Source organism: Eptatretus burgeri, chromosome 1 (assembly GCF_056783735.1).
Source record: "Eptatretus burgeri isolate ZD-2024b chromosome 1, Ebu_testis_v1, whole genome shotgun sequence".
NCBI classification, from domain to species: Eukaryota; Metazoa; Chordata; class Myxini; order Myxiniformes; family Myxinidae; genus Eptatretus; species Eptatretus burgeri.
In genome coordinates, this window is record NC_140961.1 from 102,940,966 (window position 1) to 102,957,974 (window position 17,009).

Genomic DNA, 17,009 nt, shown 5'->3' on the forward strand with positions numbered 1-17,009 from the left:
AAGAAGAAGAAGAAGAAGAAGAAGAAGAAGAAGAAGAAGAAGAAGAAGAAGAAGAAGAAGAAGAAGAAGAAGAAGAAGAAGAAGAAGAAGAAGAAGAAGAAGAAGAAGAAGAAGAAGAAGAAGAAGAAGAAGAAGAAGAAGAAGAAGAAGAAGAAGAAGAAGAAGAAGAAGAAGAAGAAGAAGAAGAAGAAGAAGAAGAAGAAGAAGAAGAAGAAGAAGAACAACAACAAGAAGAACAAGAGAGAGAGAGAGAGAGAGAGAGCAGATGAGGATAAAAGGCCTGCAATACCTGGTGTGGTCGGCGGACCAACGCAACCCAGTATGCTTAGGGATAGGTAGGAGGGAGGAATACTGGTGGTGTCTAAGGTGTGGGAGTGAGAGGTGTGGTGTGATGCAATCTGGTAGGTGCGGTGTCGTGCCAGAGGAAAATGGGATTGTGAGTCAGTAATGATGCTCTTTTGTGCATCCAAAGGAGATGGGATAGAGGGGTGGATGGAGAGAGAGAGAGGAGAGAAGATGCGTGAGGTGAAAGATCGTTAACCTAACCATGTATAGGTCTGTGTGTGTAGTGTGTACCTCCATGGGACGCTCTGACTGAGCATTCCCAACTCGAGATATGGCGTGTTATCTCCGGCTTAGTCACTTTGCCGGGGCTTGTGGCGACGTGTGCTCCGCACTGGTACTCAAGAAGAAGAAGGTCCTCGTAATCGCACACCAACAGCGAGTGAAGAGCCAGCGAATGTGAGGCAACGAAGAGCCGAGTGGAGGAGAGAAGAGAGGGTGACCGGCTGCACGCTCCACCTTTTATAAGCCCCGAGCGAAAGGTGGCATGATAATCCGAAAGTGATGCACTGTGACCTGAATCCTACTTCTATATTTGGCCACAGTGGCCCAAGCCACGCCCTGCCAGGCTCCCGGGGCCGGAAACGGTCTCAATCGCCCAGTCGGCTCGACACGGCCCAGAGCTCCTGACTCAACATAGGGTATGAGCCAGCACCCTGGCCCTGAATGTGCTCTGAGTGCAGTCTGAATGCCGAATAGCAATGCACACCCGCCACCCACGGGCCCCCTCTCACGATTCAAAATGCACACCCGGGCCCCATACCAAACTCCCGGATCGCCCTTCCTGCGGCCCCTCCCCGCCATCCCCGTCTTGCCATGTTCTGGCGACGGGACAAGGGTCATATCAATTCCGCGTGCCCACCTGGGACATCTTCTGTGAGATGCGGTTGAGCTATTAACGTCAGATGCTTGGCCCTGCATTGCGCGGTCTGAAGACAGTCAGAATCGTGCAGTACTCCTCTATATAATGGTGAATTGTAGTAATGCAGAGGTACAAGGAGGTGTGGGAATATTTTTCCCATGTGTGGCAGGCGTTTATGCTTGAAATGGTGGGGTTTGGTGAGCGAGGTGTGAAGCAAGGTGAGATGCCAGTTGGAAATTGGCACGCAGATTTGAATGAAATAATGGCGCTTGATGCACGTGTGGTATAGTGTGTAGTGGGAGTTTAGTGGTGGTTACAATCCACGGGAGGCATCTTGGTGTGCTTACTATTGCATTGCATATTGAATGGTATGTGTGCTTGCTTGCTTGATTTGTACCATGGCTAAAAGGAAAGGGTTGGAGTTGAAATCAGAATAGGAGGTTGAGAGAGTTAATACACCTAACTAGAAGACCCGCACAACGCACTTCATCCCGTTAACCCACGAGACATGAGGGGAAGGTCGAACTGCACGACTCACGAAAAAACTCCATGGGGATCACTGTATGTTGGGTGCCATTGCCTTTGAAGCATGCGGTTTTGAAGAACCGCAACAATTTTTTTTTGTGTGTGTGTGTACATATATATATATATATATATATATATATATATATATATATATATATATATATATATATATATATATATATATATATATATATATATATATATATATATATATATATATATATATATATAGTATATGTAAAATCAAGAGCAGCTGTTTCAATTTAATCATGTCTCAGCTGAAGTCAAGAAGCCTTATCTAACGATTGCTTAAGTCAAAAGTACATACTTTCATTAACTTCACTCCAAATTTACCCCACGGGGATAGCAGAGAGCAAAGCTGTAGAATTACCTTTGTACATGTATTTGTAATTACTTTCATGCATTTTACTGCTAGTAGAACATTATTGACGAAACATCATTTTAGTTTCAGCCCAAGAAGTTTCCGTTGGGTTATGACAATGGTTTTTGCAATCGATGAAATAAATAGAAACTCTTTGCTACTTCCAAATGCTACCTTGGGCTACGTCATATACGACTCATGCTACGATTCATCCAGAGATATGGAAGCTGTGTTGCACATCACAGAACAAGAAGCAAGAGGTATTGGACCTATTTACAATTGCACTCCTCGTGCTGTTATTGCAGAATCTGGCACCACACTTTCTATTCCTATTGCACGATTCCTTGGACATTATTCCATCCCTCAGGTAAGCATGATTGAAGACAACTGTCATGGAGATTGATATTGCCAATCAAATGTTTGTGTTCTTCGGAATACGATTTGTTTGCTGCTTCTTACCATAATGTACACTCGAAGAGGTGTGTGTGTGTGTGAGTGTGTGTGTGTGTGTGTGTGTGTGTGTGTGTGTGTGTGTGTGTGTGTGTTTGTGGGTGTCTGTGGGTGTGTGTGTGTGTGTGAGTGTGTGTGTGTGTGTGTGTGTGTGTGTGTCCATTTTTCTCAGAGATGTCCAAACTCTTCTTTGTCAAACTTTCAGAGGTTCATCAACGAATGTCGCAGAGTGTTCTAGACAAAAAAAGTGTTTTAGGCAAAAAACCGTTTTCAAAATTTGGAAAAAAAAGTTGGATTGTTTTGGATTTTAATAATAATAATAAATCACTCTAGTGCTGAAGCCTTTGTAGCGATGTGAGAGGTAATGTTAAATGATCCCTGACCCCATTCCTTAGTGAGTTTAGGAAAGTGTTTTTGGCACCACAACAACAACAAAAAAAAAATAGAAAAAAAAAGCAAGATTTGATTTCTTCAAAATGCCAACAGGACGAGAACAGCACCGGGCAATACCAGATACTTCTGCCAATGTTTCAGAAAGAAGTAAGACCAGACGTAATAGATAAATGTTTTGTTTTATTTTTAGGTGAGTTATTTTGCTTCCTGCAAATGCTTAAGTGACAAGAAGCTATTTCCTTCATTCTTTCGCACCATTCCGAGTGATGGATTTCAAGCGTCTGTTATGGCCCAGATTGTGCAGTATTTTGGATGGGTCTATGTGGGGACTGTAGAAAATGATGATGAATATGGAAGAAATGGCGTATCTCAATTTTTAGTCGAAGCAGAACTTGCAGGTCTATGTGGTGCCTTTCGTGCCATTTTACCACAAGTGAACGACATACTTGGCTTCCGTAATCTGGGTAAGATCCATTTATCTGTTTCCACCAATGACCATAAATTATTTTTCATGTACAATGAATTTGTTCACTCGATTGCTCCACACAGATGACAAATATATACTGTTGTGATTTCAGGTGTATTAGTATCAGAGACAAAGGCACGAGTAGTTCTGGTTTTCAGCTCCGAGTCAGCTTTGTTTCCATTGGCTGAAGAACTGCAGCAACGCAATGCGACGCACAAAATATGGATTGCCAGTGAGGGTTGGGCCACTTCATATCTTCTCGGATCCACTTATTCTGATATATTCAAAGGTACGATAAGCATTGCCTTACGTCAGGGCGAAATCCTAGGTCTGGGTAAATTTTTAAACACTCTCAGACCTCAGTTTCCTTCCGAACATGTCACTGACCATCGACGGTGTGACGATTATTACAAGGATGGTATTACACCGTTTGAAATATTCATGATCGTCTCAATTTATCCACACTTGAATTGTTTAAACAGCATTGTGAAAAAGGGTGACAGAAACACAAGTATTGATTTTCCTGTTGTCCCACCACCGATAAATTGCACTGGAATTGATTGCCGTTCTCAAAGAGCTTATAACAAAAGTGATTCCACATTGATTTTCAACACTATCACGTCAAATAATTTTGACATTTCCGAAGAAATTGCTGGGAGAATTGAAGAAATAATTTTCAATATTGAAATGGATAATACACCAAAACGTAGTGGAATTGTAAGAGAAAGTATAAGTAACAAATTGAAGATGTTAGACAAGCACAGAAAGATTCGTGAGGGTTGGTCATTTTCAAAATTATTTCTCAACACCATCGATTCAAAAAGAGGAAAAATGTATGTCGACAAAAAGTGCACCAGCACTGGAAATCATTCTAATTCAAGGAAAGACAAAGGAGAAAGAACAGCTTCACCTTCTTTGGCTTACAAAGGAGAAAAGTTTGCTCATTCAATGGATTTTATGACAAACAAGTTACTCATGAAGCTTTGGGAAAAAGTTTTCCTCTGTACGTGGGATAGTAACCATGTTAAACGGAATCCGTGCAGACATTTTCAATTCATAAACGAATCTAAAAACACATTTACTGATGTATCACAACTTCGTGTGACGTACAACATATATTTGGCAGTGTATGCAATAGCACATGCATTGCATGACCTGCAAACATGCATTCCTCATCGAGGACCATTTTCCAATGGCTCTTGTCCAAGTAGTGACAAGTTTGAATCATGGCAGGTATAAGTAAATTTGCCTTACTTTTCCATAAGCTGCTGTTACTTGATGTTATGTTTGTTCAATTTTGTTTCATAAAACATGATTGATATCAAATTAACAAAATCACTTGTAAAATTTTTTTTTTTTAAAGGAATACTATTGATAAATATACATCTTATACTAATGAAAGGCAATGTGTGTGTCAGTGTGTCAGTGTAAGTGTCTCCTCCATAACTCCAAAACTATAAAACCGAGCAGCCTGAAACTTTGCATGCATACGAAGGGGACTCCAAGTAAGTGCAAGAGTGAAAATTGAGTGCAAGGATGAATTAAACACCCCTTTTGAAGATAATTAACAGCCTTATTTAATTATATCCTTCATCAGGCAATCCTCCGCCACTTCGTTATCTTTGGTCTCAAGGCATTTCCTGGGTAACCTCGCTGGGTGGAATCTGCCATGTTTTTTGGCCTGCTCAGCCTTACCTTGACTTGGAACAGGCCACAACTTCGAACAAGCTCTTCATCATAGCTACGAATTGCTGGGTACATTCCAATGCTTACAAACACCTGGAGACGTCAGCTTTCGCTGTTTTATTTCATTTCCGCATATGTATTCGCCACGTGTACCTCAAACTAAAACAAATCCCAATATTTAAGCTCCAGAATCGAACTTCCAAGCAGCTCCGACTCCAAGAAAAGTGTTTATTTGACCAATTCGGACATAAGTGACATTTGGGGCATCATTGGAGGGTGTATGTTTAATATGATGGTTCGGTGATTGCCATTTGTGTGCCAAGGGAGCCGTTTCTTTTTGACCGTTTCATTGGAGTGCTTGCTTGAATGCTTAAGACACTTGGCAAGCGCTCTTCAAGCTGCTTGGTTGTTCATTTCGGGAAAAAGTACACGTGCTTTCAATCGCACATCGATTTGACGTACCTTTCTGCCTTTGTTGGGTCCCCCGGTGCCGTGCGGTGGGTGACTCGGGAGGTGTCTTATTGACTGAAAATGTGCAAGGATCGCTTTGTGGAATCTCCATTTGTAACTCACATCTCACTTCGACATCGCTGTATATTAAAAAAACAACAAGGTCCATCTGACTAGGTGTTCGCCATGTTTGTTTTAGCTGTGAAGGCATAAAGTACAGATCGACATTTTATGTTCTCTGGCTTGGGACATTATTGAAGTGAATTTCACGAATTATCCACTTTAGATCCTCTTTCAAAGAACCCTGTTTCAAGGAAAATCTTTGTGTTTGTCGTTTTTATTTATTTGATGCGCGTGTGTACATTTGCACGTGTGTACGTACATAAACTGTATTACCACAACGGCATTGGCACCGGTGTGTGTGTGTGTGTGTGTGTGTGTGTGTGTGTGTGTGTGTGTGTGTGTGTGTGTGTGTGTGTGTGTGTGTGTGTGTGTGTGTGTGTGTGTGTGTGTGTCGTTGATTGGTATCTTCATATGCGAGTTTCAGAATGTGAAATTGAGTCCTCCCAGGGTGAGCTCAAAGTATCCACCATTATTTTGGTAAGAGGTCAAGTGGATCAAGCTGTGAAGTTTTCTGTTCTCAGAGTTTTGTTCCGAGGGCTCTCTTCAGGGTTGTCACTGAGCCCTGGACAGCTTCCAACTGTAGTTCGTTTGTAATAATATTCCCAGGGATGGTTTATCATATCTCTGTGAGGTTCTTTGTCATCATTCCCTAAGCTCCAACTATCACTGTTACAACTTTGTCATTCTGCAGCTTCCAGGATCTTTTCACTTCAGTCTTGAGGTCTTGGTATTTGGTCATTTTCTTGATTTCTGCATTGTTTCACACAAAATCACTGGTGTTAACACCTCACTTCCCAATGCCTTCTCTCCTCTCTCTTTTTTTGTACCTCATTATGATATCTGGTCGCAATGCTTTGTTTTCGATGTTCACGCTCGATGGGATCATGAGGACGTATCTGAATGGTACTTTCATATTTTCAATCCTTGCTTTTGGTTCATGTTCCCACAAATTTTCTGGAACTGACCCATCAAAGTTTTTGCAGATGTGCCAGCTGTTACCTTTACAGTCTTTTGTGTTGTTGTGTTTACAGCTATTCTGACATGAGTATTTATTATCTTGCCAAAACGAAGTTTTTGCAAGATATGTTAGTCAGCTTGTATGTTTTTTTTTGTTTGTTTTTTTTTTTTGTTTTTATTTGTTGTTGTTTGTCTGTAATCACGTATAAAAAATTCTGCAGACCACAGTTATCATTGGAAATTTTTGTAACTTCGCATATCAGAGGCCTATAGAGGTCCCTTTCAGTGCATAAAATTTTGAAGGTCAAGGTCAAAGGTCAAGATCACTTTGTCGCAAATCAGGGGAGTCGACGAAACCCTTATTTTTTGTGTAATTTTGATCAGATCGTCTTCAAACTTCATGGAAATATAGTTCCTGGTCTGGCGCTCAGCTGATTAATTTTTGGTGGCGATTGGCCTTGACCTTCATATGTTTTTTTGTTTTTTTTTGTTTGTAATCACATATAAATCACTCTGCAGAGCACAGTTATCATTGGAAATTTTTGTAACTTCGCATATCAGAGGCCTATAGAGGTCCCTTTCAGTGCACAAAATTTTGAAGGTCAAGGTCAAAGGTCAAGGTCACTGTCGCAAATCAGGGGAGTCGACGAAACCCTTATTTTTTGAGTAATTTTGATCGTATCATCTTCAAACTTTATGGGAATATAATTCATGGTCTGGCGCTCAGCTGCTTAATTTTGGTGGCGATTGGCCTTGACCTTCATGGTTAGCGCCTGAGGTCAAACATATTTGACCCCAAGGTCAAATTTTCAAGTTTTAGGAACCATATCGTGTAGTACCTCAAATTGAACACCTCGATGAGTGCTTTCTAGATATGTCAAGCTTGAGACATTATGACGTCATTTGGTGATGTTATGAGGCAAACACATATTTTTCATGGTTACTCTGTAGAACGATTCTCATCGGAATCTCTCGTAGGCAGATATTCCTCAAGGAGTCGCTCCTGGTGGATAGCAGCTCTGTTCACCTCAGTGTGACCTTAAAGAAGTCACACGTGGTCACCTTTTGGCAAGATACGGGTCACCCTGTGGGTGACATTGGTTTATTTATTTGTGTTCAGTCATTAAGCATAACATATCACTCTCTTTATGCATGGTATTGGCTTAATGGTTAGGTGATGGTGAGGTGATGGTGACTAAGTGATGGTGAGGCCAACTTCCCATCAGAGCGTGTCTCTGGAGATTCCATCCCTCCGACTGAAATGATGAATTTCTTACAAAAAAACCTATCATAAAAGGCACGTGAAAATTAGCGATTTATTCGCTGATACTTGTGCCTTCATTATTGGCGCTCAGGGTGTTGTACAACAATCTGCAACCCTTCATGTTTCTGATAACTCACTTAAAAGATTGAAAAGGTAAAAATGAAACCCATAATGGTTGAGGTGCTGTTTATGTCTTCATGAACATAGCCAGTTTGAATATTAATGGTGGACGCAGTCAGTTGCATCAGTCGCAGACTGTGCAATTAGCCAGGAAGGAAAACATTGATATCCTCTTATTACAAGAGACTCGTGCCACTCCAGACTGTATGGCTGATTGGCGGCAACAGCTGAATGGCACTTGGTTTTTTTTGTAATACAGATTCTCTGAGTGCGGTTATTGCTTTTTTTGTTAGTCTAGGTTTGTCTGTCTCTCTCCTTATTTTTAAAGAAATCATCCCAGGCTATCTTGCCTCTGTACAGCTTGATTACAATCAGAAACGATTTGTTTTTGTTAATGTCTACGCTGCAAGCGATAGTACAGATGGAGGAGCTTTTTTTTCAATGATTCCTTTCATTTCTTGCAAAACATACGAGTATCTTCTGATAGCTTGTTGTGCCAAGCGGGGGACTTTAATTGTACTTTGAACCCCACTTTCGATTGAAACAGTGCAGAGCCACATCCAGCGTCAAGTCGGCCTCTTTCCAATATTATATCACACCATGATCTTAACGATATATGGCGACAACATCACCCGAACCTAAAACAATTTAGCTGGTGTAGGGTTTTACTAAATCATCTTTCACTTGCTCGACTTCATAAATTTTACATTCCTAACTCTGCTATCAATCTTGTGACATGTACAGATATTGTTCCTTCTGGTTTCTCTGACCATTCCTTAGTAAAACTGTGCTTGTCACTTCCTGGTTTTAAACACTGCAAATTGTATTGGTGTTTTAATGCTTCCTTTCTGAGTGATCCTTTTTCAAGTCATCCTTCAAGGTTTTTTGGGAGAGGGTTGTGTACCTACAACATCAGATTTTAAATCTCTGTCAGTGATGGGATGATGCCAAGGTGCAAATCCGTGTCTTCTGCCAGCCATACAAAACTAATTGTTCTCGAAGTAAACAATTATGTATTGACATCTTGAAACAAGAGATTCTTTGACTACAAGGAGCGGCTGAGGACCTCAGTGTTGATAAAAGGTGTCAACTCCTCAATGAAAAACGAAGTCTGCTAAAGGAATTAGTTCAAGGAGATGGTATTGCTGCCTTCGTCGGGCTGAAAGTCAGTAGTTTACTGTCTATGGACACATGTTTTAAAGATTTTTTTAAGTTTGAGAAGACAACCAAGGTGAGCCAGCAATTACTTAGTCTTCGGTCGAGTGATGGGCATATTCTGGAATACAATGCAGAAATTGTCCACTTTGTTCGAGGGTATTTCAAGAATGTGTTTTCTTCTAAATCTAACAATTTGCCTGCAATGCAAAATATTGCAACTCATTTAGCACAGATAGACGAGCATCAGCAACACTTCTTGCATGAAACATTAGCATTAGTGAACTTAAAACTGCGCTGGACGGCCTTGTTGACCATAAGGCTCCTGGCTTTGATGGGTTGCCAGCTGAATTTTATAAAACTTTCTGGGGTTTTTTTTTTTGCTCTAAGTTTTTTTTTTATACAGCCTCCAGGAAGGCTTATTTCCCCTTAGTTGTAGACGTGCAGTTGTTTGCCTTATCCCTAAGAAGAGGGATCTGCAACTGACACAGAACTGGCACCCAATATCCCTTCTCTGTGTAGATTATAAATTTTTTGCAAAAGCACTTGCTAACCGTGTGAAGACTGTTTTAAGCACGGCTGTACATCAGGATCAATCGTATTGCATTATGCACAGATCTATGCATGATAATGATAACATTTGTTTGGTACGAGACTTGTGGGATGTGTGTGAAATCCAACAACAATATAATGGTCTCTTTTATATTGATCAGGAAAAGGCTTTTGACTCTATTAATCATAAATATTTGTTTTACATCTTAAAACAATTTGGTTTTGGGCCATCTTTTATTTATTGGGTATCTTTATTATATAATCACATTTTTAGCTTGACTAAGGTCAATGATGGTCTCTGTCTACCTTTGCGGATTGGGAGGAGAATTCGGCAAGGTTGTCCTTTGTCTGGAATCTTGTACTCTCTTTGCATCGAGCCCCTTTTGATTCGTCAACAATCCTCTCTTATGGGATTTCCAGTGACTCCTTCAGAAGAGCCCGTTATTTTTTCGGCTTATGCTGATGATGTATGTGTCGCTGTTCGCAACAACAGTGATATTACTATGTTGTTTGGGTGTCTACATGTTTACTATCAAGCATGTACAACACAAATCAATTGGTCTAAATGTAAAGCAATTTGGGTTGGCTATACGCCACCTTCTGGCCTTCTAACTTCCCCTATGAGTTTGATATGGGCAAAGGAAGGTGTAAAGTACCTTGGTGTTTATCTTGAAACCCCTGGCTTTGTCACAAGAAATTAGAACGGTTTGCTCCACAGAATTAGCAATAAGCTGAATAGATGGAGAGGAATTTTGTCTACATTGTCTTTCAGAGGTCGTGCCTTGGTCAGTAACAACCTAGTTGCCCCTCTGCTATCGCACAAAATGATTGTCCTGCAGCCACCTGTAACATTTGTTTCATTGATCCAAAAATGTTTTCTCGACTTCTTCTGGGATGGCAAACATTGGCTTAAACCAGAGACTATTTTCCTTCCACTGGGGGAAGGGGGTCATATACTTGTGGAGATTCTCTGTCAGATGAGGCCTTCTGTATCTCTACTGCTCGTCGTTTTATATTTCTGGAGGCCTTGCCCTGGAAATCCACTGCAAGCCATATATTGAAACAAGCTGGCATGCTGGGCTACAACCATGAACTTTTTAGATCCTCGTGGAGGATCTCTAAGTCTTACTCACGTTGTTGTTCTTCATCTTCTTTTTGTGGACTTTATGGATCCTCGTGGAGGATTCTCTAAGTCTGACTCACGTTGTTGTTGTTCATCTTCTTCTTGTGGACTTTTTAGATCCTCGTGGAGGATCTCTCAGTCTTACTCACGTTGTTGTTCTTCATCTTCTTCTTGTGGACTTTTTTGTTTCACAGCCGACAATTGTCATCGAAACTTCCTGAAACTTGGCACTTTTAATATGTAAAAATACCCTGTGCAGACAGTAACCATCTCCGATTTTGAAAATTCCTCCTAGAAAAAAAGTTGACATCATAATATCGCCGCTAATGGAAATCGCCTATACCATTATCTCCGAAACTAGGCAAGCTGTTTGAATTTTGTTTGCGGGAATCAAGCCGGGCATTAGCACAGATAATTTATCGCAAATCTGATACATCACAATGACATCATATTCGTTTTTATGACGTCATCATTAAGAGGACGAGGATCTCAACTCATTTGAGCTTGTTTCATGGAACTGCAACATGTTGATGCGCTGTTGCTCCCTGACTTCTACCAAGATCTCCTGCATGCCTGGCATTTCATCTCAACAACTTGGCAAATGGAGGCATATAACAGCAAAAGGTTCCATCAAGAACCCCTGTTCTACAATGCTCTCTTTCCTGAAATTCCTCGCTCACATACCTTCATGCAACACTTTTGGGTGTTAGTGTGAGCACAACTTGGGACCTTCGTGATTGTAATCGGAACAGCTGGTTCTCTGCAGGATATATTCAAGAAAAAACTGGTTTCAGGTCATTGAGGAGTGTAGCCCATGAACTACAGGAAGTCCTGCAAGTTTTTAGGCACTTTGGCCTGAGCTTCACTGCTGACATTGGTGATCACTCTGCACCACCACAGATATGTGCTAGCTGTAACTTGCCAGATAATAACTCCACAACATCTATTTTGCTGTCCTCATCGTAATCTCCAGTACAGACAAAAAAAACTGTACCGTTTGTGCCTTTCAATTCGTTTTCCCTCATTACAGCCTGCTTCATTTGGGGCTCGATGGAAAGAAAAACTGCCTTCTGGGCTTCCCTCCCATCCGCAATGGTCTGTGATGTACTTTTCACCAATTGTTAAAAAGACTGGTGATATTGCCTGGAGACTCGCCCATATGGTGCTGCCCCCCAATGTTTCACTACATCGGTTAAATGAAATTAACACAGAGGCATGTCCTTTCTGTATGCTCTCTGAATACTTTTTCCATGCATATGTAGATTATTCAAGACTGAGGTCTCTCTTTGAGTTATTATCACTGTTGTTACATAGGATTAACTTTTCCTTCTCTGTGCGTTTTTTTGTTTTTGGAGTACCACTTGGTTGCAAAAAGAGCTCAGAGACAGCTCTTGTCAATTTCTTGATTTCTAACACAAAACTGGCAATCTACAAGACAAGAAAAGCAAAGCTCATTGCCAATGCTGATATTTTATGTGATGTTGTAGTAGTCTAAGACTCTTGTCATGGCGAGGCTATGTATTGAGTTCTTTTTTTGTCAAATGAAAGATGATTTGCAAACGTTTGCGCAAAAATGGTGTGTGAAAGGAGGTTTTTGTAAAGTTGATGTTGGTGTTTTGAGTTTTTCACTGTCGTGTCAAACATGGGGTTATTTTTTCGCTTTGGTGTTGTTGAGTTGCACATGTTTGGAACTTTCGTGATTTTGTGATCATTTGTATGATGTGTGTGATTTTCTTACCTTTATAAATAAAAGTGCTTCAAAAGTCAAAATCTCTCTTTTCTTCATCTTCCTCCTCTCAACCGCAGTGCATAGCAACATTCCGTGAGGCATCACTCTCCCACCTCCACCCCCCCTCGCTCTTCTCCCCTTCTTCACCCACTCCTTGCTTTTCCTCCCTGTCTCCCCTCTCTCTCCCTCTCTCTCCCTCTCTCTCCCTCTCTCTTTCTCTCTTTCTCCACCCCCTCACCTTCACACCCCTGTCAGCGAAGCGACGGTTTGTCTTTGCGACTGTATGTATGTAATATATATATATATATATATATATATATATATATATATATATATATATATATATATATATATATATATATATATATATATATATATATATATATATATATATATATATATATATATATATATATATGCGGAACACCTCAAAAAGAGGTGCGATGCATCAACATATGCTAACATATGCTAAACAGTACTTTTCTTGTCAAGGAAAACAGAGAAAAAGGCAAAGCTGGAATTAGTACGGTTGGATATTTCTGGATTGAGGGTAAGATAAGTGAAGAAAAAGAAAAGGCAAGAGAACAAACCCAGGTCAATTGGGAAAGATTACTGAAAGCAATACTTTCATGGGTCAGTATCATCTCGACTTACAAAAGGAAATACAAGGAAATCTCGTCAGAGGCATGAGTAATATGCCCATCATGCTGATGCCACATCTGCACTCTTCCCCTTTCATTCCCCCAAACCCAATCGAATCACACAATCCATGAGAACACTCACCTTCCACGACACGAATGCCACCCACACCACAAACCGATCTGAACTCCACTCAATGGAAATAAGGAAGGTGAACAACAAGGTGAGGGCAGGGGTGGAGGGCCACAACACAGACAGGACATCAACAATCACAACATGTGGGGATTTGTTGTTACTTTTTTGGATGGTTGAGGTAGGTGGAATGAGGAAGGGCAATTATGTGAGGGTTCCATGAACACAGGTGTCACATTGTCACTTGACAACACCCACAACTCAGAGAATCAATATTTCAAAATACCTCAACAACTCAACATGGATTCAAAGCCCACAGATAACTCAATTCAATTATCGTCCACCTTCTATTCTACAAGTTTCCCTGTATCCCCGAGCACATTCATGAATGTGTTTAATACTCCTGATTTGCTGCTGTCTTATCGCTCATCGTATTTTGGAAGCCATGCAAACTGTCCTTATCACTGTCAACCTTGGTGAAAAGCTTGCCTGCATATATTTTATCAATTCCTTTCATTATTTTAAACATTTGTACAAGATCGTAAGAATCATCTACTTTCTAAAAAAATAATAAAAACAAAGAAGGGGTCTCCCTCAGCTGCTCTTCACAGCTTGCTCGCTTGTTTATGTAGCTCTGCAATCAATAAAGTAGCTCTATACTGAACCTCTTCAATGGTAGCTACTGTATGTCCTTCCACAAATATAATGAACAAAACTGAACAGCATAATCTAGATGACATCTCACTAAATCCCTTTATTATGTTAACACCACCTCCTTCGATATACAACTCACGTCCCTGAGGAAAACTGTATATTGTAAAATCCTATCAAATTTTCCCTTTGCGAACACATGACTTTCAAAATGACGCATGACTGCTAAATGGCACCATTTGTGCATGCATGCACTGTGCATTTACACCAACGAAGCTCAGTTTGTCAGGTACTTTTAACCTGCTGTTATTAGTGTGAAATGTGTAAATCAAATAAAGTTTTTGACATAATTTTCAGCATTGAGACGAAAGAGCTGCAATTTCAAGATGGTTTACCATAATTGTTCCATTTCTGAACGCAAATATAGGAAATGTCCATGGAAGAGAGGAGCTGGGTTCGTAACATTCCCTGTCAATACAATTAGCTACTGGTGGCAATGGTTAAAACACACACACACACACACACACACACACACACACACACACACACACACTTCTGCTTTCGCCAATAGATGTAAAAATCAAATATAATGTATCTTGTGGCTCCGAAACCAAACAAAATTGTATATATGTATATGTATATATATATATATATATATATATATATATATATATATATATATATATATATATATATATATATATATATATATATATATATATATATATATATATATATATATATATATATATATATATATACATAGCCTGGTGTTGGCGCAGTGGTTCAGGCAGCGGCTTGGGATCCAAAAGGTCCTGAGTTCAAGCCCTGTTGGGCCACTGAATTAATACACCAGGGGGTTGACTCAGCCTGTTATCCTTCCGAGGTCGGCGAAATGAGTACCAGTGTACTGGGCCGGTGTATATCCCGGTTAAAATAGGTGTACCATATCCCTGTGTCGTAAGAGATGACCAGGGTTGCGTCAGGAAGGGCATCCGGCGTAAAACATGTGCCAAATCACGATGCGGATCATACGGATGATCCGTTGTGGCGACCCCTAACGGGAGCAGCCGAAAGAAGAAGAAGAAATATATATATATATATATATATATATATATATATATATATATATATATATATATATATATATATATATATATATATATATATATATATATCGATATTCACAGCCCACGCAACTCCCACACACATCACTCTCCCCCTCCTCCAAAACATGATTAATGGCAAATATCATTTTAAACTTATGCTGTGCATCCACAATCCCCAGATATGACCTTCTAATTAGTTTTAAGGGGCCATTCAAAAATTATGTAATACATTTTTTGCCCAAATCTGACACCGCCCACCCCCTGTAATGCTCCACAATGCTTCAACAGACACCCCCTAAAATATTACCCCTCCCCAATCAATGAAGTCAACAGACACCCCTCAATGAAGACATCGCCATCACCCAATTTCATAACTTAATCCCAAGATGCTATTTATCCTGGGTTTTTTTCAGTTACAACGAACTATATTTGAAAAAGTAAAGTTGGCACAGTGTACCGTCAACAAAACCAGGCAGCAGTCAGAATCCCTGAAATAATGTCATCGGACTAATTGCTCAGAGTACACACACACACACACACACACACATACACACACACACACACACACACACACACACACACACACACACACACACACACACACACACACACACACACACACACACACAAGCATTTAAAGGCCATTTTCCCCGCTAAAGCGGGGGTTAGCCTTGCGGGCCCCATGACAATCTTCTCCACTTTACCCTGTTTTGTGCATCTCCCCTTCTTAATCCCCTTGCCCACATTTCCTCTTCCACCACATTTAGCCAAGTTTTTCTTGGTCTTCCCCGTCCTCTACTTCCGACTACACTCATTTCCAACACTCCTCTCACCCAGTCACTTTCATCCTTCCTCAACACATGACCCAACCATCTCAACCTGTTTCTCTACACAACCTCCATCACAGACTCTATTCCCATCATCTTCCCCAAGTCATCATTTGTCTTCCTCTCTTTCAACGATACTCCACACATCCACCGAACCATTCGCATTTCCACCCTTTCCAGCCTTTGTTGCTGCTCCATGTTCAGTACCCATGTCTCACTCCCATAAATCATCGTACTCCTCACACATGAAGCACACACCTTTCCCTTCAGCTTCAACGACACTCCCCTCTTTGTCAGCACGCCACTCAGTTCCGGAAACTTCTTCCATGCACATCTCACTCCAGCAACCGTCGAAGAGTCTGATCCACCTTCTCCATTCAGCATGTCTCCGAGATAGCAAAATGTTTTCACCCCTTCCAGCTTCACACCATCTCCAAGATCCAACTCAACAATTCCTTCATCTGCTGCTCCCTCGATGCACACCTTACAGTTGAATGTAGCTGCCACACTGGTTAATGACCCTCTCACCCCACTACATTTTCGATGAACCCATTCAGCACACATTGTACACTGAATGGAGTTCACTCCGACACCCTTCCTGCACACAGCACACGGCCACTTCCCAGTCCTTTCCACCACACCACATGCTCTCCCGGTCAGAGTGATGCAAGTGACTAATTGCTCAGAGTGATGCAATCATTTTGAAATATGTTCAATCGTGTTCGTTTGCAAATGAGATCAAGTGTCTGTAGAAAAAGCAATGATGGAATAGTTGTCCCAACTGCACCAACAATATGAATTTTGCACTTTTGCAGTTAACATTTCCCTATTATTCCCTACATTTCCCTATTATTTTATAACATTTATCGTACAGCTTGGCGATATAAAAGCAGGATTGAACTAGAAGAGCACTCGGTAGAGCGCATACCTTCACCACGTAGTGCCTGATCTAGTGGAACATATCGAGCCCAATAGATTTTTGAAATATGTATATATCGTTTTTAGCCCGATCTATCAATGGTGAAAAATTACTTCAAAAAGTTAATCATTCTTTTATCCGGATCCAGATTCG

At 40.7% G+C, this 17,009-nt stretch overlaps 1 protein-coding gene across 1 annotated transcript in view; it reads left to right on the plus strand.

The window, feature by feature from the left end:
* Nucleotides 1-17,009, plus strand: part of LOC147035081 (extracellular calcium-sensing receptor-like) — a 90,792-nt gene that overhangs the window by 23,389 nt on the left and 50,394 nt on the right. Inside the window, exons 2-4 of the mRNA XM_085893358.1 lie at nucleotides 2,196-2,478; nucleotides 3,145-3,418; nucleotides 3,533-4,653. Coding sequence (XP_085749484.1) covers nucleotides 2,196-2,478; nucleotides 3,145-3,418; nucleotides 3,533-4,653 — 1,678 coding nt within the window. The remainder of the gene's footprint in view (nucleotides 1-2,195; nucleotides 2,479-3,144; nucleotides 3,419-3,532; nucleotides 4,654-17,009) is intronic.